The 21946-nt window shown below is 45.8% G+C and overlaps 2 protein-coding genes across 3 annotated transcripts in view; one reads left to right on the top strand and one right to left on the bottom strand.

Annotated features, from left to right (window-relative positions):
* The first annotated feature begins 282 nt into the window (after nucleotides 1-282).
* On the top strand, nucleotides 283-12776 carry hnrnpul1 (heterogeneous nuclear ribonucleoprotein U-like 1). Of its 2 annotated transcripts, none has more exons than XM_079732646.1 (16): nucleotides 283-326; nucleotides 1055-1360; nucleotides 1819-2058; nucleotides 3021-3357; nucleotides 5121-5194; nucleotides 5681-5820; nucleotides 6168-6267; nucleotides 6359-6471; nucleotides 6828-7094; nucleotides 7552-7674; nucleotides 8152-8280; nucleotides 9599-9767; nucleotides 10677-10964; nucleotides 11093-11262; nucleotides 11447-11701; nucleotides 11864-12776. In XM_079732646.1, exons 2-16 carry the CDS (start codon nucleotides 1078-1080, stop codon nucleotides 11972-11974), a joined length of 2799 nt encoding a protein of 932 aa, XP_079588772.1. In that variant the 5' UTR covers nucleotides 283-326; nucleotides 1055-1077; the 3' UTR covers nucleotides 11975-12776. The 2 variants fall into 2 exon arrangements, with proteins under 2 accessions (XP_079588772.1, XP_079588773.1); XM_079732647.1 differs by lacking the exon at nucleotides 283-326 and adding an exon at nucleotides 346-447.
* rasgrp4 (RAS guanyl releasing protein 4) overlaps nucleotides 12723-21946 on the bottom strand; it is an 18059-nt gene continuing 8835 nt past the window's right edge. Inside the window, exons 6-18 of the mRNA XM_079732648.1 lie at nucleotides 21696-21827; nucleotides 20924-21065; nucleotides 20334-20507; nucleotides 19308-19424; nucleotides 18627-18902; nucleotides 18131-18211; nucleotides 17574-17678; nucleotides 16972-17081; nucleotides 16618-16768; nucleotides 15741-15774; nucleotides 15373-15498; nucleotides 14339-14820; nucleotides 12723-13537 (exon numbers count right to left, since the gene is read on the bottom strand). Coding sequence (XP_079588774.1) covers nucleotides 13421-13537; nucleotides 14339-14820; nucleotides 15373-15498; nucleotides 15741-15774; nucleotides 16618-16768; nucleotides 16972-17081; nucleotides 17574-17678; nucleotides 18131-18211; nucleotides 18627-18902; nucleotides 19308-19424; nucleotides 20334-20507; nucleotides 20924-21065; nucleotides 21696-21827 — 2047 coding nt within the window. The 3' untranslated portion in view covers nucleotides 12723-13420. The remainder of the gene's footprint in view (nucleotides 13538-14338; nucleotides 14821-15372; nucleotides 15499-15740; nucleotides 15775-16617; nucleotides 16769-16971; nucleotides 17082-17573; nucleotides 17679-18130; nucleotides 18212-18626; nucleotides 18903-19307; nucleotides 19425-20333; nucleotides 20508-20923; nucleotides 21066-21695; nucleotides 21828-21946) is intronic.

The following is a 21946-nucleotide window of genomic DNA, read 5'->3' as shown; positions in this document are numbered from 1 at the left end:
TACTTCAGTACTTGGTTTATTGAGATACACTTTGTTCGCATTGTTTTATAAAGGTTTTCCTCTTTATCAAATCTGTTGACTGTTGTATATCTATTATTTAAATAAAAATATATATACATATAAATAATACATATATAGTAAATTATGTATAATGTAATCATTATTTACCAATAGTTAGAAAAAAACTCCAGTAGCGGAACGGAACTTCCAATACTGTTTCTCATGTAACTTTAGTTCCTACCGGACAAGGAAGTCGCGGGTGTATAGCCGGAAATGCTCAACTATCGTTTTCACGGCAAGCAGGACGCGCGCAACTCGTGTAGCAGGTAGGCCGTATTCTTTAATTTTTTCAACAAAACTGCGTTTCACACCGAGCCACGGACCAAATAGTGAATGAATAAAAAGTAGAACTGCAGAGAAACTTGCGTTTGTTTTCTACAACCAAAGGTTTGTGGAATTCTGTATTTTGCTGCAGGATATTCGGGCTAGCGGATTTGGCTAAGCTAGTGCTATATACATTGAAGACAATATTTCTGTATTATGGTTCAATTTCGAAACTCTAACTTCGAAAACATTGTCATATTGTAAATTCTATATAAATATTACTGACCAGATACTGTATATGGTGTGTTAGTGTATATTCAACACGACTGTAATCCAGCTAATGCTAGCATAGCAAAGCAACCGGGAAGCCAATTTTTTTTCGAACATCGGCAAACTTCGGAAATGTTCGGCACGGCGGCATTGTTTTTGTTTTCTTCAGATTAAGAACATTTAAGAAGCCCCGGGTTTTTTTCTATCACCGCTTCGCCGTTCAAAAAATATAGAAAATCAAATATAAACAATAGTGTGGTTATGCATGTGGAAATATATATACGTATATGTACAAACTCACATTTTCCTAAAATATGCATATATTTAGGTGATTTATTTTGTTGACTACTACTAGTGGTTTAAATGCTGCACACATACGAATTGCTAATTGTATGGCTTGCGTAGTCTCCTCTACATTGCAGCCTACCAAGGCTGATTTATTGTGTACTTTCTTCCTCAGATCCTGAAAATTATATCAACACGATGAGTATGGACGTGAAGAAGCTGAAGGTGAACGAGCTGAAGGAGGAGCTCCAACGGCGCGGTCTGGACACGCGTGGTCTCAAGGCCGACCTGGTTGTGCGGCTGAAGGCGGCACTGGACTCAGACACCACAGATGGTCTTGGGGACGGTGGGGGCCAACCCGCTAACCAGAACGATGAGCTCTCCAACGAATTGCCCGTAGAGGAGGAAGAAGAGGAAGATGAAGAACAAGAGGATGATGATGATGATGATGATGGAGACGGGGGCATTCAAGACGGGAATGGTGAACATTTTGACGTCTATTAGTGAAGCTGCTACGATAGTTGGATCAGCCAGACCAGTTTTGTCCTTTCTTTACTCAAAGTTTTGATGAATCTAAAACAAGGCTTAGTGGATCAGTTGGTCTGCTTATCAAAAGATCATGCTTGCTGGATTCCATATCATATACTCAATGGGTTGAGAAATCTATTTGGTAATATGCAGTATTAGAGATAAGTGAATAAGACATGCTTTTTAGACCATCATGACTGTTTAGTGGTCGGTTGGTTGGTCTGCTTGAATAAAAGCTTAACGTCTTGTATTCAGCTGACCACTTACATTTGTATTTACATTGCTACTGCATTGTAGCAATAGCACTAGATTTGTATTGTAGTTGTTTCTCTTATTTACATTAATAATCCCTTCTTTAAATACTTAATACAATCCTGTATAACATACATTTCTTCTATCTCGGGATTGCAGAGCTAGATGAAGACATGGAAGAGGAGGCTGGGGACCAGGATGAAGACAAGGACTCGGGTGGAGACTACGAGGCAGAGGAGGCTTCGGAGGAGCCCTTCGAGAGCCAGCAGGCCAGCGAGGAGGTGCAGGACCTCCTCGAGCCTGATGATGAGCAGGAGCCTGTCAAGGTGGAGGTGGTGCCTGAGGTGAAGGAAAGCATCAAGTCTGAACCAGAACCCTTGGTGGAGCATATACAGGAAGGTAAGCACAGAGGATTGTACAACTTCGCCTTCATCGACGCATCATGCCCATCCCAGTTTAGGGATGGGTATTTGAAAGCCTTCCAAATCCAGATATTCTATAAATAAAAAACACTGGTTCGGGCACTGATCCGTCAAGACGCGCCCTCATTAGTTTCAGTCACAGTAATTAAAGTAATTGTGAAAAAGTTTGCTTGTGTGTTCAATTCAATCAGTGTTGGCTGTGTTATCTATACAGTCTATGGTATGATCCGTTATAGCTTTTTTTCCTGAGTGGTTGGCATTTATTGAGCATTTTAAAAGGATAAATACACTGAATTAGTAGGCTGAATCTGCGCAGTTGAAAAAAAACAAACCAAAACCATCCTTCATGACTACAAGATGAAATGTATTAAGGCAGAAAATAAAATTAGATTCAAATCAATTAAGGCACGTACTGAAGTAAATTAAATTAAGCACAACAGAAAAAAGAACAGATGGCCATGGATATTAACAGAACCCTCAATCTGAATTATATATATTTTTTATTAATAATATGTAATTAATATACATATGAATACTATTTAATTCTCTTATGGCAAAATAAACATCTGCTCCAATTTTGTTGAATTCCCACATGCTTTTGAATAAAGGTGCCCATCTGTAGTGCAGGTAGGGAATTAAGCATCTTGTTCAAGGATGTCCTATTTGACATGCCTGTCGTTCAAGATAATCAAAAAACTCCTGACTGTTGGCTAAAAGTATGCAAGACCAGTGCTCCACAGTCTTTTAAACGTTATTTTGAAAAGGTGATGTCACTCTACAAATGAACACATTGCAACATTGCACAGCACAATTCTTGTTATTGTTAAATATTATTTGGTTATCATATGGGAGATGGGAGCAATGTCGCCGCTGAGACGAGGTTTTCTGAGTCATGAGAAGGGCTGTGTGAAACACCTCCTGACCACCTCTCTTTGTCAGAATCACCAGTGGAGGTGAAAAGGGAGGAGGAGACGGCCGTCCCAGAGGCAGCAGCTGAAGACGTAGAGGAGGAAGAGTCCGCTCCGCCGGTGGAGGAGGTGGGGGCTGAGCCGAAAGCCGAGGAGGACCGTCAGGAGCGGGAGGAGCGCTCTGAGCAGGAGCGGGAGAAGGGGGATGTAAAGAAGATGGAGGAGGAAGAGCAAGGCAGGGAGGATCAGAAGCCAGAGGGAGGCCAGCAGGTGAAGACGGAAGGAGATCGGGCCGGTCAGCACGGCCGCAAGAGGACCCACGACGAGGGCCGTGGCTACAGCTACTACGAACACCGTGACGAAAAGAGGTACACTACACAGCGAGGGATTGGTGGTGGTTTTAATAGTGTCTTCCACGAGCTTTCAACCTTGATGGGCAGGAGACTGGTGGGAGAAACAGGAAAGTGGGTTTGAAGAAGAGAGAGAATGAGATGTAGATTTCTGTAGGATTATATATTTAGACTTCAGATAATCTTATGTAGTGATACAAGCTTTAGTGTTTGAGTGATGGTTAAGACCATATTAATATTATGATGCAGGCAGCAAGTATGAAGAAGTGAATTGTAGGATGCGATGCCTGCAACTTAAAGTGGAAGTTTGTAATTTTGGACAAAGGGCCTGATTCCCAAGTTATCCTTGGTGTTCTTTATTATTGGAGACAGTTTTCAACAGATTTCATTCAGTCCTTCTAATTGCAGAGTTTGCTCGTGCTAGGCTAGCGCACGGCAACGGGCAATACTAGCCTGCTAATAAAACAGTCTTACCCACTCCACAGTACACCCGAGGCAAATCAACTATAACGCCAGACGGTCGATGTAAATGTCTGTGTTGATAGAATAATGTTAGAAATAAAACCAACCTTGCATTGCATTGCATTTTGAGAGATTTGCTGTGTCTCAGCAGCAGTGTTATATTCCTGGTAGTAGGCTACAGCAGCAGCGGACTGATACCTAGGTTAAATTCCGCTGCTGCTGAGAAAGTAGTCCCTCAAAATGCGATGATTCATGCGATGCAAGGTTAGTTTTATTTCTAACATTATTCTATTAACACAGACATTTACATCCATAGTCTGGTGTTATAATTGATTTATCTCGGGTGTACTGTGGAGTGGGTAACACAGTTTTATTTGCAGGCTAGCATTGCCGTGCGCTAGCCTAGCACGAGCAAACTCTGCAACTAGAACGACTGAATGAAATGTGTTAAACTGTCTCCAATGATAAAGAACACCAAGGCTAACTTGGGAATCGGGCCCAATGTCCAAAATCCCGAACTACCACTTTAAGGGGTAGCTTACAGCTGCCATCAGCAATCTCTGTCTTGTTCCATTTTAAATTGTTTTGCTGTTGTTTGAATTGTTTTCAATGGTAGACGGTTATTTTTGATCAAACATTCTATGCTGCCTGTTTTGTCTCATGACCTGCAAACAGTAAAAGAAGAGAAAAAAACAAAGCTGGTGAACGATAGTGTCTTGACACATTGACCTGGGGGGGGGGGGGAAATCTGAAATTCCTTTTTGAGCAATAATTGATTGAAAGGGCAGAGATATGAAGTAGGTGTGCGATGTGTGTGACTAGCATGAATGTTATTCCTCGTGCGGTGGCCTCGTACTGCAGCCATTGTCACTGTGGGGAAAGTCTCCTAGAATGAGAGCAATGTGCTGTCATAAATATTTTGAGGGCTCAGGTTTAAGTAAGCTATTTTCAGTAGTATAGGGAATTGACAATATTAGCGTGCAACCAGTCACAAGGCTTCATGGGATCACACATAAGCATAATGTATTGACTACACCAAGCTCACTATAAATTATCCATTGATTACACTGAACACATGTAGGCATAATTTATCTATTTATTACACTGATCACACCCTAAGCATTATACATTTATTACACTGAGCCAATCTAAGGACTATCTATTGATTACACTGATCACATCTAGGCCTTATCTATTGAATTCACTGATCACACTGCACTATGGATCCTCCCCCTCGGAGCCCCAGACATGTGGGACGATGGCCCTGCGTGCCTCCCTCGGATGGATGCTTCAAAGAGGGTTCCCTTTGTGTTGTGTAGGTCCCGCACGCCGCAGCCCCCAGCCGAGGATGAGGAGGAGTGCATCGATGACACTCTCGTCACCATGGACACATGTGAGGCACTCAATTACTCTTCAGATAGAGAGAGATGGAGAGCAAGCAAATGTTTGCAGTCATCATCAAACGAATGATGCATCCTCAGGGTTTGCATGTCAACCCGCCGTCTATTGTTCCAATATAAATAACCATCCAGCACTCTTGTGGAGCTTTAGAAAGCACTTGTGGTGTGGGATAACCTGATGTACTGTAATGGCTTTCACATTACAAAAATAGGGGATCTACTGACCCTGTTATTCCTATGACTGCTATGCACTTAGTCGCATTATCTTTTATTAATGACTGCAGCTCTAAAACCATTTTTGTAGCTGTTCCAATTTTGATTGTATGGTTAAATATTCACAGCCTTACAGATAAAGGCGTCTGCTAAATGTAAATGTCTGCTTTGAAAAACAAACACACAAGTTGAAACACTAGTGATCCGGTCCAAAGTGTTAAGTGATCAGATGAAGGGATAGTGATTTTCAAATATTGTGTTCCCAGACAACTGCGACCTGCACTTCAAGGTGTCGCGGGACCGCTACAGCGGCTACCCGCTGACCATCGAGGGCTTCGCCTACCTGTGGGCCGGTGCCCGGGCCACGCACGGCGTCAGCGCCGGACGCGTCTGCTATGAGATGAAGGTAGGCCGCTAAACGCTCTAGTAAATAAGTCTGTCTCGCCATAACAAGTCCGCTATTGGAAAGGAGCCGTGATGGCCCGGTCACGTAGTTGGTCGCTCTGTACAGGCTTTGTAAAGTTATTACCAGTAATATTCTTAGTCGTAATGGTTAATGCTTCTGTATTGGTCTGATGATATTCAATATTATTATGCATAGAGAAGCTTTGAAGCAGAACACATTACTTAAGACTACTCTACATTACTATTGAAAATATTGTTTATGTATGCAATCATTGCATTGATCCTTTAGTATGTAATTAGAATTAGAAAGGTGGATTACTGTAAAAATAATACTTTCATTACCTTCAGATAAATGAGGACATTCCCGTGAAGCACCTGCCCAGCAGCGAGCCAGATCCTCACGTAGTCCGAATTGGCTGGTCACTTAACTCCTGCAGCACCCAGCTTGGTAAACCAACCAAAAGTCTATAGACTACATCTCCCAGAATGCCTTGTGGTGTTAGAAAGACAGGCTGAGTTTTCTTTGCTCTGTGTTCCAGGTGAGGAAGCCTTCTCCTACGGCTACGGAGGAACTGGGAAGAAATCCGCTGACTGCAAATTTGAGGACTTCGGGGAGAAGTTCGGGGAGAACGACGTCATTGGCTGTTACATTGTACGTATGAGGAGGGTCTGGGCTATTGCATCCTATCATGAAGAGGGAAGGGGCAGGCTGTCTGGGGGGAGTAGAGTTGGTTGTCAGAGTTGACTACTCCCAACAATTATTTGGCTTTGAAATAGTCAGGATGAAATACATTTTTTACACCTCCTCTAAAGCTTTTTATAATTTGGTCACATCTACTGCATATGAATGTATGTTTTGTAGGTTCAGTCAATATCATTTTGTGCTTTTCTTACATGGAGCAGAAGCCATCCCTTTTTACAATTAATTAATTTAGTTAGAAAAACGTGCCTCCATTCCTCTAACTGAAATGTCCCAAACATAACGAACACCACCATCTCCTCCTCCAGGACTTTGACAGTAACGAGGAGGTGGAGATGTCCTACTCCAAGAATGGCACCATGTTGGGCGTGGCATTCCGCACCACCAAGGAACAGCTGGAGGGGCGCGCCCTCTTCCCCCACGTCCTGGTCAAGAACTGCGCCGTGGAGTTCAACTTCGGCCAGAAGACGGAGCCCTACTTCCCCGCTCCGGAGGGCTACACCTTCATCCACACCGTGGAGATGGAGCACAAGACCAGGGGCGCCGTCGGACCCGCCAGCAAGGGGGAGTGTGAGGTAGGAGCGCGTGGTGGAGGGATTTCTTATAGTATCGTGACCTTATAGCCATGACCACAACAGCTTAGGGTGTTGTAATCAACCTTAAATATTCAGTGGTGAACAAAAACTTGATGAATGATGATATTTAGTTGTAAGATAATGAACCGGCCATTTTTTTATTTCAAAAATGAAATTAGAACCGATAATGTGGAGGCTATTATTGCTTCCGTTGTCTTAAACATGGCGCTAAACCATTGCTGCACCCTGTTGACATTCTCATGACATCAAATTCCTGCACCGAGTAGAGCCACGCGGTGTGGGCGGAGATTAGGAAGAATACCAGCAAACATTTCATCACTGGTTTGGACGGATTTCCATCAAGGAGGACGACGACACGATTGCTTTTGCATCTGTCGTTCAGCTGACTCTTAGATGTTGGGCACCATGGTGATTGTATGGTGTATGTGGTTTCCAGATCCTAATGATGGTGGGTCTGCCTGCCTGTGGTAAGACCACATGGGCCACGAAGCACGCCCAGGCCCACCCGGACATGAAGTACAACATCCTGGGAACCAACGCCATCATGGACAAGATGAAGGTCAGCAACTTGTGACGAGTATCGTATTAGTGCAGCTCTTCTGAATGTCACCAAGTGTCAGGAGGACAGCCGGACCGAGGTTCATATACATGTTCATTTGTACGACACATCTCCATATTATAAAAAGGACCTGATCTCGGATAAGTGGTCTTTTTAAATTTCTATAAGGTATATTTTGTGGGCTTTCTATGCCTTTTTATGGACAGGAGAGTGGGTTAATAAAGACGGGATAACATGACAAGCAGGGCCGCAGATCAGAATCAAACCTGCGTGACTGTGGGTTGTGTGTGAGTGGGTTGAGCCACGGAGGGGGAAAAAAAAACACCACTTTTGGTGGACCACTTTGCTTTAGAGTCACCATCGCAGGACAATACACAGGCATAGTATAAGTGGTTCTTTGGACACCAAAGTAGCCCATTGGTTACCACGGCGACATTGTGTTGACGACGGTTCCCCCTCCCCCCCCTCGCTCGCCAGGTGATGGGTCTGCGGCGCCAGAGGAACTACGCGGGCCGCTGGGACATTTTGATCCAGCAGGCCACGCAGTGTCTTAACCGGCTGATCGAAATCGCTGCACGCAAGAGACGCAACTACATCCTCGACCAGGTACTGCCCCCACACCGGCCCTGCCCTCCCGCCGACCCAATGTGTCTCTCTAATGGATTGTGTTTACCTTTCAGAGGGGGGTGTATGCTATGCTTTCTGTATGCTAGAGTAGAAGGAACTGTCGTCACTTTGCCTGTGTTGTATTGTAAAACGTGAATGACTCCTCGTTATGTAAGTGACAATGTTTTCATCCCCTTCTGCATTATATACCTTGTATTGTCATTTCTATTTTTTACGCTTTTGTTATTGTCACACTATACGGTATTGCTTTGTGTGGTGCATCTCAACAATGTGCCAGTAAACCATGACTATGTAGAGAAAGAGATGTTTGATGCTACAAGTAATCTCTACCTGGTGAGTAAGACCAAAACCCTTCAATTGCTATGGTAACAAAAAAAAAGACGCTAGCGTCGCGAGCTTTGTCTTTATAAAGCTACGTTTGGCACACAGGTATATATACATGGAAGTGTTGTGTTTGTGTTAATTAATTAACCCTCAAGGTAAGTGACGACTAACCAACGCCTTTTGAGATTTTCAGCGCCTATTATACAGCATGCGTTTTGGCAGGAAAAGGTAGGTAGGTCGACGGGCTGGGGGCCCCTCTTATCTCCATGGAAACCGTGAGTACCCCCAGGTAGGTTTTCTTTATGTCTGTTGTTGTCCAGAGCGCGTCCACGAGCACGTACGGAGAACAGGTGAGTCGGAGGTGGGTAGTCGGGAGAACCTCGGTAGGGTATTTGAGCCTCTTTTAGGGTAGTTAACAAGCCATACTGCTAACTTGAAACAGATTAGTTGTTTTGAAAAGACACCTTTACATTTTTAAGATTACGGTTGATTGGAGTTCAACATGAAGCAGAGGAAATTTGAATTGAAAGATGCTAGTGCTATGAAGGAGTAATCCAAATGGAAAAGCTAATTCCAGTGATGACCAACATTACCAATTGCAATTTATATTAGAATTGCTGTAGTTGAAATGACAATGAATTAAATCTTTGCTGAGTATGTAATTCGCCATGTAATGTTAAGTTAGTGAAAAAGAGCAGGTTATATATCCTCAATTTAGATCCATGGGGTTCTCCCTCTGGTAAAGACTCACAGAGCCCCTGAAGGCAACATGATGCCGGCCGGTACCTTGAGGTAAGTGGGGAGTGAGGAGAGGTTCAATAGAAACTGAGTAACTAAAACATCGCTAGACTGACAACCAAGCCAATCCTCTCTCACTTCGTTATTACAGGGTTCCAGCTTGCTCCCAGTGGAAAGCCAATACAAGTTATCAATAACAAACAAGCTTCTACCTCTCTCTTGTCACCATTGCTAGACAAATGTATATGGATCAGCCCAGAGACGAAAAATGCGTCCTTTTGAAGGTTTTCAACGCAAGGCTATAGTAGTTTGTCCCACGGACGAGGACTTAAAAGAACGAACGTTAAAGCAAACTGATGAGCAGGGGAAGGATGTGCCCGATCATGCTGTATTAGAAATGAAAGGTAGGAACGCTGTGGAAATCAACCAAACACCAGATCTACTCTTATTACTCTTTGTTTTGTTTTTGTTTTACTTTTATTTTTGTCTCTAAATCAAAAAAAGATGTCCCTACCCCCCCCCCCCCCCGCCCACTCCCCAACTCTCTTTACCATTATAGGCTTTTTGTCAGATTTCAAATGTAGACATTTTTATAAACCTAAATTTAAATCTTTAAAAGTACATTTTTTGCCCTATATCTGCCACCGTCTCATACAAGCTCCCTCAAATACACTGCAAACCGAGCTTCAGTTTTGCCTGAATATGGATAATTTATCGTAACCTCTAAAGTTACGTAACCTCTCGTTCCCGAAAGAGATGTTTCTACACGTCTTGGCTGAGGTTTACCAAAAGTCACGCGCCGAACACGTCTGAACTTTTGAAAAGTTAATTCGTAACGGCATTATGTAACCAGTTCTTGGTTTGCAGTGCTATTTCCTCTTTTACCAACCCCTTAGTCCCTCCCCATCTTCCCTTCTATCCCCTCCCTCCTATCTCACACCCTCCCTATTCTCTAAATCTCTCCCTCTCTATTTATCCCCCCCCCCCCTATCTTTCCTGTGTTTGCATGGAACAAACGTTTCCTCCATGTGTCCCCTTGGAGGTCACGTCTGTTCCGCTCCTGGCCAAACACCTAGCCATCTGCTTTCATCTACCTGCTGTACCTTTCATCATGTCTGCACACTGCTGCTACCTGAGACTAACTTATCTTTCGTTTTGTCTTGCGGTGGTGTGGCTGCTCCGGTCTCCACTTCCCAACCCCTCCATCTCTCTCTACCTCTCTCAACTCCATCCTCCCGTCTGGCCGGATGCGCTCTCTCTCTCTCCCCCCCCTCGCCCCATCCCTCTGCGTGACTTGGTTGTGGCGCTCCAAGCAAACTTCACGCTGCCCGAGTCGGGCGACTTCCTGGACGACGTGAAATTCCCCGAGTTGGAGCGTGAGGAAGCCGACAAGCTGGTGAAAGAGTATAACGAGGAGGGCCGCAAGGCGGGCCCCCCGCCCGACAAGCGCATGGACAGCCGGCAGGGCGGCTTCCGGGGTCGGGGCTCCAGCGGTGGCAGCGGTGCGGGAGGCGGCAGCTTCCAGCGCTATGACAACCGTGACGGGCCTCGCAGCGGGTACCAGAGCCGCGGTGGGACCAGCGGCAATGGGTACCGCGGAGGTGAGAGGGTTCTCCTGTAGAGAATAGTTTGGGGGTAGCATTCTAGCGGTCAGCATGTCTGGTGGCATGCTAGAGTTGGCACGCATGTTGACGTTGGCTTGTTTTTAACACGTTTTGGGTGTTTCCAGGATACAACCGTGGCGGAAGCGGTAGCAACTACAACAACCAGAACCGCTGGGGCAGCAACTACCGAGACAGCGGCTCTAATGGCCGCGGCGGAAACTACAACCGCAACCAATCGTCTGGGGGTAGCAGCTACACCCGCCCCGCCCCCTACAACAAGAGCAGCTACAGCCAGGTAAACCTCAACCACCTAATACACTGGGATCATCCCCTGACCGAATGATCCTCCATATCATCATGCAAGTAAACGTATCCATGCAGACTTCTGTTGTAAAGCGAAAGCGATAATACAAAAAACCTCTAACCTCATCACCTGTATTGCTGAGCTAAAATGGTGTCTTGGTTCTTGTCGTTTCCAGGGCAACTACAACCAAGGCAGCTACAACCACGGCGGCTACAACCAGGGCAGCTACAACCAGAGTTACTATAGCCAGTACCCGGGCTACAGCCAGAGCTATAGCCAGCCGGCAGCTGCCGCGACTACAGGGCAGAGCTACAGCCAGACCCAGCAGACCCAGCAGCCCCAGCAGCAGACTCAGCAGACTCAGCAGACGCAGCAGGCCCAGCCGGCCCAGCCACAGACCCAGCAGAACTACAACCAGCAGTACCAGCAGGTAATAGGAATGATTAAAACTACAGAACTACAACCAGTTGCATCAGCCGTAGGATAATTATTAAGTCTTTCAGTGGCTAGAGTAAGGGGTATTATTTCTGGGATATTCCACTATGTTTTGGAGATATTCAGAATTAACTGATTGCCTCTCTCCCTCCCCCAGTATGCACAGCAGTGGCAGCAGTACTACCAGAACCAGAGCCAGTGGAACCAGTATTACAGCCAGTATGGGAACTACGGCCAGGGGAACCAGGGATCCTCGGGCTCCCAGTGACCTGCTCGCCCCCGCCCAAGATCCTCGCTGCCCTGAAGACCCAGTCTGTACAGTCTCACCTGACATGGACTCTAGCCCCGATCCCTCCCTGCTAGTCCTCACTCAAGGTAGCCCCTGTCCTCCCCTCCCCTGGTCAGTTCACGCAGAGCCGTCTAACTGGTTCTCGATGTCTCTATTTTCTACTGGAGTCTTGACTCTTTCAGCAGAAATGATTGAGGCGCCAGATGGTAAGAAAGAGGAGCAGAGGACTTGGTGCTTCGGCGTCAGACGCTGATTGCGGACGCCGGCTGAAAGTTTTACGGTCCACAGGTGTAGATTTCAAAACAAGGTAGATTTAAAAATAATAATGTATGGAAAGCATAGAGAAAGTAAGACATAATTTGTGTCGGGAATAAATCAATAGTGTGAAATAATTTTGCTTGTTAATATGAAGCTTAGCCAAGAACAAGATGCATGCTTTCCCCTTCGTGACTTTTCGGTCACTTTCTGCTTCTCTGCTTCGTTTATCGTCTTTTTAATTTACTCATTAATAAGATTCCTCAGCGAGAATCCTTTTTGTTTTTTTTAAGTGTTAATACCATAGATTTTCATTGCCCAGCCCTTGAGCAAGCAGGATATTTTGCCACTGTTTCGTAGTATTGTGCGCAACCCTTTGTTTTTTTATCCTTTTGTGATTGCTGTTGATTGTAGTAATATTTTATGGCAGACATTTTTCTATCAAAATGAGTCTGTTGACCATGACGATGACCCAAGTTACCCAAACTATGTCTTTATACAATAAATGCAATTGTATACTCCTTTACATTTGGAAAGAGTTGTCTTTTCACACCTTTTTCACTCAAACTGAACATCCTCCCTACAAACAAAAAAACAACTCATATCAAGACATCACAAACTGTACTAGTTTCATTCTACATTCAACACATTTACACATAGATGCACAGGGATTGTACATCAAAATGCAAAAGTCGCACCAAAATTGAAATGTGGTTAGGTACAATATCACTGTCTCAGCTGAGTGGTTGGTATTCCGCAGTCAAAGTAGCAAGGCACTTACAGGGCCTCAACAAAAGACAGGATCATAATTAGGATGCTGATGCAGTCTATGGAAACAGGCCGGCCATCAAGGCCAATGGAGGATGAATGACTGTTTTTTGCTGGTGGTGTCATTGTTCTCCCATCTCAAACCGTGTCGGTTGTCCTGGAAGAATACTGAGGTCTTCGGAGCATGGCGGGTAGCACCACAACATCTCGTCATTGTAACAAGATTTGAGCTTCATTTTTTTATGTTTAACAAAATAATCCAAGTTATTGAGGTGAAATGGTTATGTACAGCGGTAGTTTCAACTGGAGTCCAGCTGTGAGTAAGACACCGAGGGGCTCGGAGCCGTGATGGCGTCCCCAGTGTGTGCTGTAGAGCCACGAAGGTGCTGAGGTGCTAGGGCTTCAGTCTGGCTCTCTGTTCCTCTCCTTGTACAAGTGGAGCTCCTCCATCTTCTCCTGGAGGAAGCTCACTGGCACGGAGCATTCTCGGGTGCGAGGAGGCAGGCTGTTGCTCTGCAACTGGACACAAGATCTGAAGTTTAGAAACTTTATTAAACCTTAGTATGTTGACGGAGAACCTCACACCAGGTACGATGTTTATTACTCCCACTATCAAAATTGAAATTACTTCTAGCAGACTTTTGGTAGATTTTTATCTTAAGGGGAATTGTTCGCTAGCTCTGATCCGAGCTAGGGCGGGTATGTAGGAAGAATATTTGATTGACATAACCTAGTAAATGCCACTAACCGGTAACTCATACAATAACGTGTCAATCAAATAAAGGGCAATTTGAGTCTATAAATAGTTAATTACACATACTAAAACCTTTCACATTTAAGTCGAGATTTGGACCAGAATCATTCCATAACACTACTTTGCATCCCACTTAAGCACATTTATATTGTATTTTCATCCCTCAGCTGCTAGCACTATTGCATGTTGTATGGCATTTCTGGGTTTTATTCTGACTCGTTCAGTGTTCATAGTCATTTCTTCGTTAATTTCTACTATTGTCTCGATTATTCAGCTGAGGCACCCAGATTCCACATCTGGTATTAATCTTAAATTGGAAACGTCACACATGTCTGTACTTAATATCCATCACTAGGTGAATGTCTCTTAATGTATTTCTGTGTTGGATCATTCTCAGTCAGGAGTAAACCGGATAGGGTGAGCACTCTCAACCTTCATTTATGGTGATTTTCTTCTCTACTTTCTTATTCTGATAGTTGGAACCGTAGGTGCTAGGTGACAGGTCACCCATACTCTACAGATGGTAAAGCGCATCACCTGTTTAGCAAGCAGAGAGCTTCTCCTACCTTCTCCTGGGCGTGGTTCCTCTCTATTCTCTTGTTCCCTCTCTCAGGCGTCCACATGCCTGGCTCTGTCTGGGTGGAACGGTTGAAGAGGGCCATGGGGTCGCTGCTTTTCCTCAAGATGCTTCTGCTCTTCCTCATGGGGCTACTACTCTTCGTCATGGGGTCTCTGCTCTTCCTCATGGGGTCGCTGCTCTTCCTCATGGGGTCGCTGCTCTTCCTCATGGGTTCGCAGCTCATCGTCAGGGGGTCGCTGCTCTTCCTCATGGGGTCGCTGCTCTTCCTCATGGGGTCGCTGCTCTTCCTCATGGGTTCGCTGCTCATCATCAGGGGGTCGCTACTCTTCCTCATGGGGTCGATGCCCATCATCAGGGGGTCGCTGCTCTTCCTCATGGGGTCGCTGCTCTTCCTCATGGGGTCGCTGCTCTTCCTCATAGGCTCTGTGTCGCCGGTGGAGGGGAAGACAAAGGCCACCTCCTCTGAACCTGCCAACCCATACTCTTAATTGTTATTATGCAGACAACACAGTGTAACCTTGTGTTTGACTTAGTGTTCCCTGCCACCAAAATCCACTTAAATGTAAATAACCAAAAGTTGGTTACGATGAGATAATCTCAAAACGGAACAGAAAATATATTTTATACAGAGAAGTACTTTTCTATTGGCTGCGCAAAGTTGCTCAAGCGACTTTTGGGGTTATGAAAACTGGCATCTTTGGGAACGGACATGGCAGAAATCTAATATATCATCCCTCAGCATTTTTTTTTAATAATTATACAGTACTTAAAACATACTTCTACCAAGTCTGTTCTTCTGCAAGTAAATTGTACACACTGCTCCGTTAACCTTGCATAACAAAGCATAGTATAACATATTATACCTCTTCTCTTCTCTATCATTGTGCGTGAGTGTGTGCGTGTGTGTGCACCCATGTGTCAGCATATTTATCTGTGTGTCTACGCATGTATGTCTGTGTGTGTCTATTAATGTTTCAGTGTGTCTTAGCACTTGTGTCTGAGTGTAAAACAAAGACGTACTGCAGCTGTTTCCCTTGTTCTTGGCATCAGGGGTGCAGAGACATGAGCTGGGGGCCATCTTGTGTTTCCTCAGACACTCCATCCCCACCAGCGCTCGGCAGTGCTTGTGACAGTTCATACCGCAGTCTGAAGCCATAGAAAGAGCATTTTGATCATCTGAATCTGTTCACAGTCTAAACACATAGAAACAGGATTATAGGGATTCAGATAGAAAAGCATATAACTTTATCTGAATCAGTATTCATTCTTTTATCTTAATCTGAATCATATTGACGGTGTTCTGTTTATTTCAATCTGAATTATCTAAATCCTTGAATATTTCAATATAAATGCAATGAACTGAAAACCAGGAAGCTTTGTTATCTCACCTTTACAGTGGTAGCCCTGTTTCACTCCCAATAGCTGTAGAGCAAAAAGGGGAGAAGATATTAAGAATGATGTCTTTCTCATTATTTATTGGCCCCTATTTTACCATCAGGTGTGGGTGGGATCATTTGGCTGCCATTACCAGACGTTTACAAAAATGCCCTCCCCTGATACTTGATGACATTACAAGTGGGAGTTGTCAACCTAGATGTATGATAGATATATATCGGTTTACCAGCCAAACCAGTTGACTGAAATCCCTGGTATGCTTATCTATCCATCATACATATAGGTGGACACACCTGCTTGGGATGTCAGTGAAGCGAAGGCACAGAGCAGGGCATCTTTTGAAACGGCTTGAGGTGACTAATCACACTCACACCTGGTGGTTCAATAGGGCCCCTTTCAGGAGTAATAGAAAAGTGAGCCGCTCCAGCAATCTGTCCAGATACATACACCAAGTCATTTAGCAGACGCCTTATCCCCCTGACTTACAAATGAGGCTGAGAACTATCAAAGCAAACGATCAGAATTTGAGTAGTACAAGTAGTATACCAATAAAAAGAGTCTGTTGGCTTCACTGGCTCCCTCATCCCCTAATGCCTGTATAGTCAGGGGGAAATTAAAGGGGTCATTCAGACGCTAATGCACTGTAAATCTATCAGCATGACATGTATTGTTCCCATAACAAGACAGGTGTTGGGTCTCACTGGATGTACTGGATGAATACGAAAAAAGTAATGTGTACACTTATTTTACGATGCATTATGAGTAATTAAGTAGTGCACTATATAAGGATCGAAATCTTTACATTCACATGTCATAGAGCGGTATCATTACACAATGAGGAAACAGGTGCAGAAGGTGATCCCTACTCACACAGCCTCCGCAGCCCTTGCAGAAGGTGGTCTGCTTGTAGGTGGTCTCCTGGAAGTTATGCACGTCGTTGAAGTTGAAGCCCAGTTTAGCGCAGACCGACATCCCCCGCATGAAGTAGGACGTGATCTCCTCTCGACTGATCTGACCATGCCTGCCAACAGACACACATTTGTCTAAATTTTGCCGTATACTCGACCACTCCCGACATAATAAAGACCTACTCGTGTTCGATGTTCAATTATCGTTTCGCAACCTATGACAAAAATATTTAAATTAAAGTTAAATTTTATGACATTAGTATTTAAGAAACTTAGGAGATGAGTAATAAGAATTGTGTTGTCTATGACAAACTACCTGTCCGTCTCATGAGTGCAGAAGGAGAATGGAAAGTTGGCGGAGATCTTCTCAAAGTCCTCCAGAGAGATGTATCCATCAAGGTTATGGTCGTAGTTCTTCATGATTGACTGCAGGGGGCGGCAGACCAGAGCGGACCGTTACACAACGCTGTTTCCCAACCTTTTAATGACTTTTAGGTATCCCCAAGCCCCATTAGTAGGCTATAGTGCCCCTTCATCCGGTCCTCATCCACATCAGATCACAAAAGTCTTTTTTTAAAGAATATAAAACTATTTTCATTGAGCATCACTATTAATATTGTAGTGAGCTAGATTCTCATATTATACTATTATCATTTAGCATCACTATTAATACTGTAGTGAGCTTGGAACTAATATTATACTATTATCATTAGCATCATTATTAATAATGTAGCGGGCTAGGAAGTATCTTATAATATACTATTATCAATTAGCGTCATAATGTAGTGGACCTTATGCTATACTATTATCAATTTGAATATTGTCTTGGCCTCGGAACTGATAATATGCTATTATAATTAATAATCATTATTAATATTGTAACATTATGAATATCTTATAGCATAAAGGCATTCTTACATCCACCATTTGCTTGACGTGTTTAGAGATTGTATCTGGGTCAAGTCGGGAATTGACCCCTGACCCCCATTCTGCTACCACCGGGGGCTTGACCGACGCCACTGGCTGGAGGAGAGAGAGTTAGAGAGAGAGAGAGAGAGAGAGAGAGAGACACACACACATGTTGACAACAGACCAACACACCTCTACACAAGTTCCCTGCCACCATAGACCTATCCTCCCCAACACAGAGGGCTGTCATGTGGTTTTCCCCTTTGTAGCTTCTTTCTGAAACTCCCCGACTCAGCCCTTTGGTGTTCGCAACCCGAGGTTACACCCACGGGGTGTGAGGACGTAGGTGGAGGGACTAGGTGACGGAGGAATGCGATACGTCCTACTGAACCGTATATGGGGGTTTCTAGGTGTAGTGTTAGGAGAGTATGGGCGGAGGTGACATTGTACAACCGCAATCTACGGGTTCCCTGGAGCAGGGGGCGAGGTTGTGGTTGTAGGTTGGAGGGTGGGGGTGTGTGGGCTACTAGCGGGGTAGAGGGGACGGGAGACAGCCGTGTACCGACCTGTATCTTGGGGTTCCGTGGCTCCTTGGTGTAGGACAGCTCGTAGATCTCGTCCTCTGTGCAGTAGAGGTCCAGGGAGAGCTGGGGACGGGGAGCCACACAATCAGATCAGTTCAGGGAACCAGGATGGAGGAAACACCTTGTGGTGATCCCCTTCTGCTCCCTTCTCCGTTCTCAGCTGAGACAGTGATATTCTACCTCACTGCATTTCAATTTTGGTGCGACTTTTGCATTTTGATCAAGAGCAATCCCTAGGAATCTATGTGTAAATGTTTTGAATGTAGAATGAAACTATTACAGTTTGTGATGTCTAGATGGGACCCGTGTTTGTTCTGTCGGGAGGATGAACATAGTTTACTTAAAGAGACATCCGTTTTGCGCTTTTTTGTGATGAGGGCATCTTGTTCAAGGATGTCTACAATCAGGCTATGGACATTGGAATTCCCTTCCTTCCACCCGTCTCTCCAGCCACCCCATCTCCTCTACCTCCACCTACTGTGAGCAGGTGCAGGAGGTCTTTGTTGGCCTCGAAGGGGGGCGAGCAGCGGTGGACGGCCAGCAGCTCGTTGATGTTGCTGTAGAGGTGCTGCAGCTTGCTCAGGTTGATCTTGTCCCCCTGCACGTAGTCGGGCAGCGCCTCGTTAAGGGAGATCAGGTCCTTCAGGTGCACCCCCAGGATGGGCACCTTGAACCCGGAGCAATCGCCATACACCCGCCGGTAGTTGCTGTAGTTGCTACGCGACGACAGCAGCTCCGTCATCTCGCTCAGGGCCTGCGCAAAGGGGGAGAAAGGGGAGGTAAGGGGGTAAGAGGGGTGGAGGTAGGTCAGCCTTTCCCTAATCATGCATTATGGTAGCCATCGATATCCATTCATCCACCGTCCATTCAGCCATTCATTCAGCCATTCATGCTGCCATGCTTAGTTTAGCCTTTTTTTCATCCAGATAGGTGGGTTGGGCAATGGCAGGCTGGTTGACGCATTCATGCGTCAACCGAGTTCCGAGTTATCGATTCCTGCATTTAATTTAGTACAATTGTAGACGCCGTGGTAACTAAAACAGAATAACAGGCGAGAGAGGTAGATAGCAAGTGAGGGAGGGAGGTAGAGAGGTGCGTAGATCATCATGTGACCCTGTTGGGGGTCCTTTCAGGAGGAACAGTTGATCCATACCAGTACCTTGGTGACGTCCGGGGGGAGCAGGTTGCTTGTGTCTTTGAGGCGGGAGATGGAGCTGTGACACAGACCTCCCGTCACTGCCATCAGGGTGTTGAAGTTCTGCAGCGCTCGCAGGTGCTATGAGGAGAACCAGGGTGTCAGAGGTCTGTTCTACCATACATAATCAAGCCCCCCCCCCATTGAGAGGACGATTCTGCCTGCAGACCAGACAAGCTATATTGTTTATCCTACCACAAGTTACGTCACATTCAAATTAATATCTTGTTTAGTGTGTGCTGTGAACTTTGCATTGCAAAGCTGTAATCCTGGGACTTAAACCTGCCCCCGGACCCAGAGGGTAGGTGGAGGTGTGAGCCTACCTGGGTGGTCACACCCCCCGAAAGTATATGAAGGTGTAGGCCTACCTTGGTGGTCACACACCAAGAAGAAGGGTGGAGGAGTAGGCCTACGTGTGAAATCAACCACACAAGAGCGTAGTTGGAGGTGTAGGTTTACCTGGGTGGTCACATACCCAAAAGGGTAAGTGGAGGTGGAGGGAGGGTAGGTGGAGGTGGAGGTGGAGGGAGGGTAGGTGGAGGTGGAGGGAGGGTAGGTGGAGGTGGAGGGAGGGTAGGTGGAGGTGGAGGGAGGGTAGGTGGAGGTGGAGGGAGGGTAGGTGGAGGTGGAGGTGGAGGGAGGGTAGGTGGAGGTGGAGGGAGGGTAGGTGGAGGTGGAGGGAGGGTAGGTGGAGGTGGAGGGAGGGTAGGTGGAGGTGGAGGGAGGGTAGGTGGAGGTGGAGGGAGGGTAGGTGGAGGTGGAGGTGGAGGGAGGGTAGGTGGAGGTGGAGGGAGGGTAGGTGGAGGTGGAGGGAGGGTAGGTGGAGGTGGAGGGAGGGTAGGTGGAGGTGGAGGGAGGGTAGGTGGAGGTGGAGGGAGGGTAGGTGGAGGTGGAGGGAGGGTAGGTGGAGGTGGAGGGAGGGTAGGTGGAGGTGGAGTTCTAACTGGGGGTTCACCCACCCCAGAGTGTACATTGGGGGTGTGGGCCTACCTGGGCCACATGGATGAACTTGGTGAATACTTGGGCTCTCTGCTGGGCTGTGTGTCGGCTGAGGATCATCAGCTGCACCCACTGGGAGACCCCGTTACACATCATGACGGAGCGCTCCAGCGCCGGGTTGTCCCTCACCGTGCCTTGCACTACATAGCTTCGGTAGTCCAGGAACTGGCCAATCAGGGAAGGACAAACACATGGTAAGAACCAATCAGAGACCAACCAGCGGGCATTTAGCAGACCAGCGTCTGTTAAATGCCCTAATTGTAATTGTAATTGTAATTGTAGACCAAGCCTTAACCCAATTCCACATATTTATCCATCATTTACCCAGACATTAATTAATCCTCCATCCTGGAACCCATTCCCTCATCTATATATCCATGACCACCAACATATCTACCTATTCATTCATCTATCCATCCATTCAGCCTTCCATTTAGTGAAGCAGGTATGTATCCCTGAACTAAAAGCCCTCAACGTATAAAACACGCACATATTCTTTAGAAGAACCTGAACTGCCATTTTGATGCTCACACATCTCTAAATCTATTAAGTAAGTACAAACAAGGTTTTATTAAACTCACCGAAACATTACAGAAGTTCTCAAACTCTAAGTGGCTGAGGTGTTTGGCCATCTCGTCTGGCTCCATGTGGTCAAAGAGCAGCGACACCTTTCTCTTCTTCACGGATGGAGAAGGGGCCAGTGAGATGTTGATATGAGGGCTCCTTCAGTGAGGGAAACCGACAGAGGAGAAGAAACAAAATGGCAACACCGTGAAATACATCTTGCCGCCAGGCCTCCGGGTCTAAGGAATCAGACCCTCCTCAAACAATGTCTGGAATAAAAGGGCCTCAGTTAACCCGAGGCAGCCATTTGATTGGTTGTGATCCTCAGGTCCAAAGTGTTAATCCGATGGTTGTGTAACTATGACGTATGTATTGTTAAATATATCCTGTCAGCTCCGGTCCCTCCCAGTATCTAAACACAAAATCCGACCTGATCCGACTTAATGTGAGCTGTGTACGTCAGTTAGCAGTCCCCGGTGCAAGACGAGTAAAAAGAGAATATCACATAACGCCAAAATGAAAGATGAAATGTTCAGTTTTCTGACGAGTAATTTGACAAAGCCATATCGAAGATGGACATCCCTCCCTTGGAGGTCCCTCCCTTCCTTTCCCTCGCCTATGGCCAGTTAACCTATGTAAAGACATAAATTCCTCAGGAGCACACCAGAAGTCCTTCTCCGATTTCCCCACATTTGAAGCACTCCAGGTGTTCCTTTGTGAGATGAGAACGCCTAGCAACGAGGTGTGTTCCTGAGTGACAGGAAGGAGGTTGGGTAGCAGTTGTCTTACAGGCAGGAGGGGTCGGTGAGCTGGGAGTGGGTCTTGTCGCCGTCGGCCCGGACCAGTGCCCATAGATCCCCCATGGTCTCCTCAATCCGGGGGTCTGCCTCGAAAACCACAGGGAACTGGTGGATCCACTGCCTATCCCGGGGTCACCAGGGAGGAGGAGAGAGCGATTGGGATGGGGACAGAGGGGGAGAGAGAGGAAAGCATATTGAGGGTGAGGAGTAGGAGGGAGGTGAAATCAATAAGGAAAGAAG

This window comes from Pollachius pollachius (genome assembly GCF_949987615.1).
Source record: "Pollachius pollachius genome assembly, chromosome: 3".
Classification (NCBI taxonomy): Eukaryota; Metazoa; Chordata; class Actinopteri; order Gadiformes; family Gadidae; genus Pollachius; species Pollachius pollachius.
Note: the sequence above shows the minus strand (reverse complement) of the source record. Positions and strands in the feature narration are given on the sequence as shown.

Bases quoted from the DNA above. Each gene is read 5' to 3' on its own strand.
- hnrnpul1 (XM_079732646.1), top strand. From the start codon at position 1,078: ATGAGTATGGACGTGAAGAAGCTGAAGGTGAACGAGCTGAAGGAGGAG. The intron at 3,358-5,120 runs GTACACTACACA...TGTGTTGTGTAG, and splicing joins GAACACCGTGACGAAAAGAG to GTCCCGCACGCCGCAGCCCC. The intron at 7,675-8,151 runs GTCAGCAACTTG...CTCGCTCGCCAG, and splicing joins CCATCATGGACAAGATGAAG to GTGATGGGTCTGCGGCGCCA.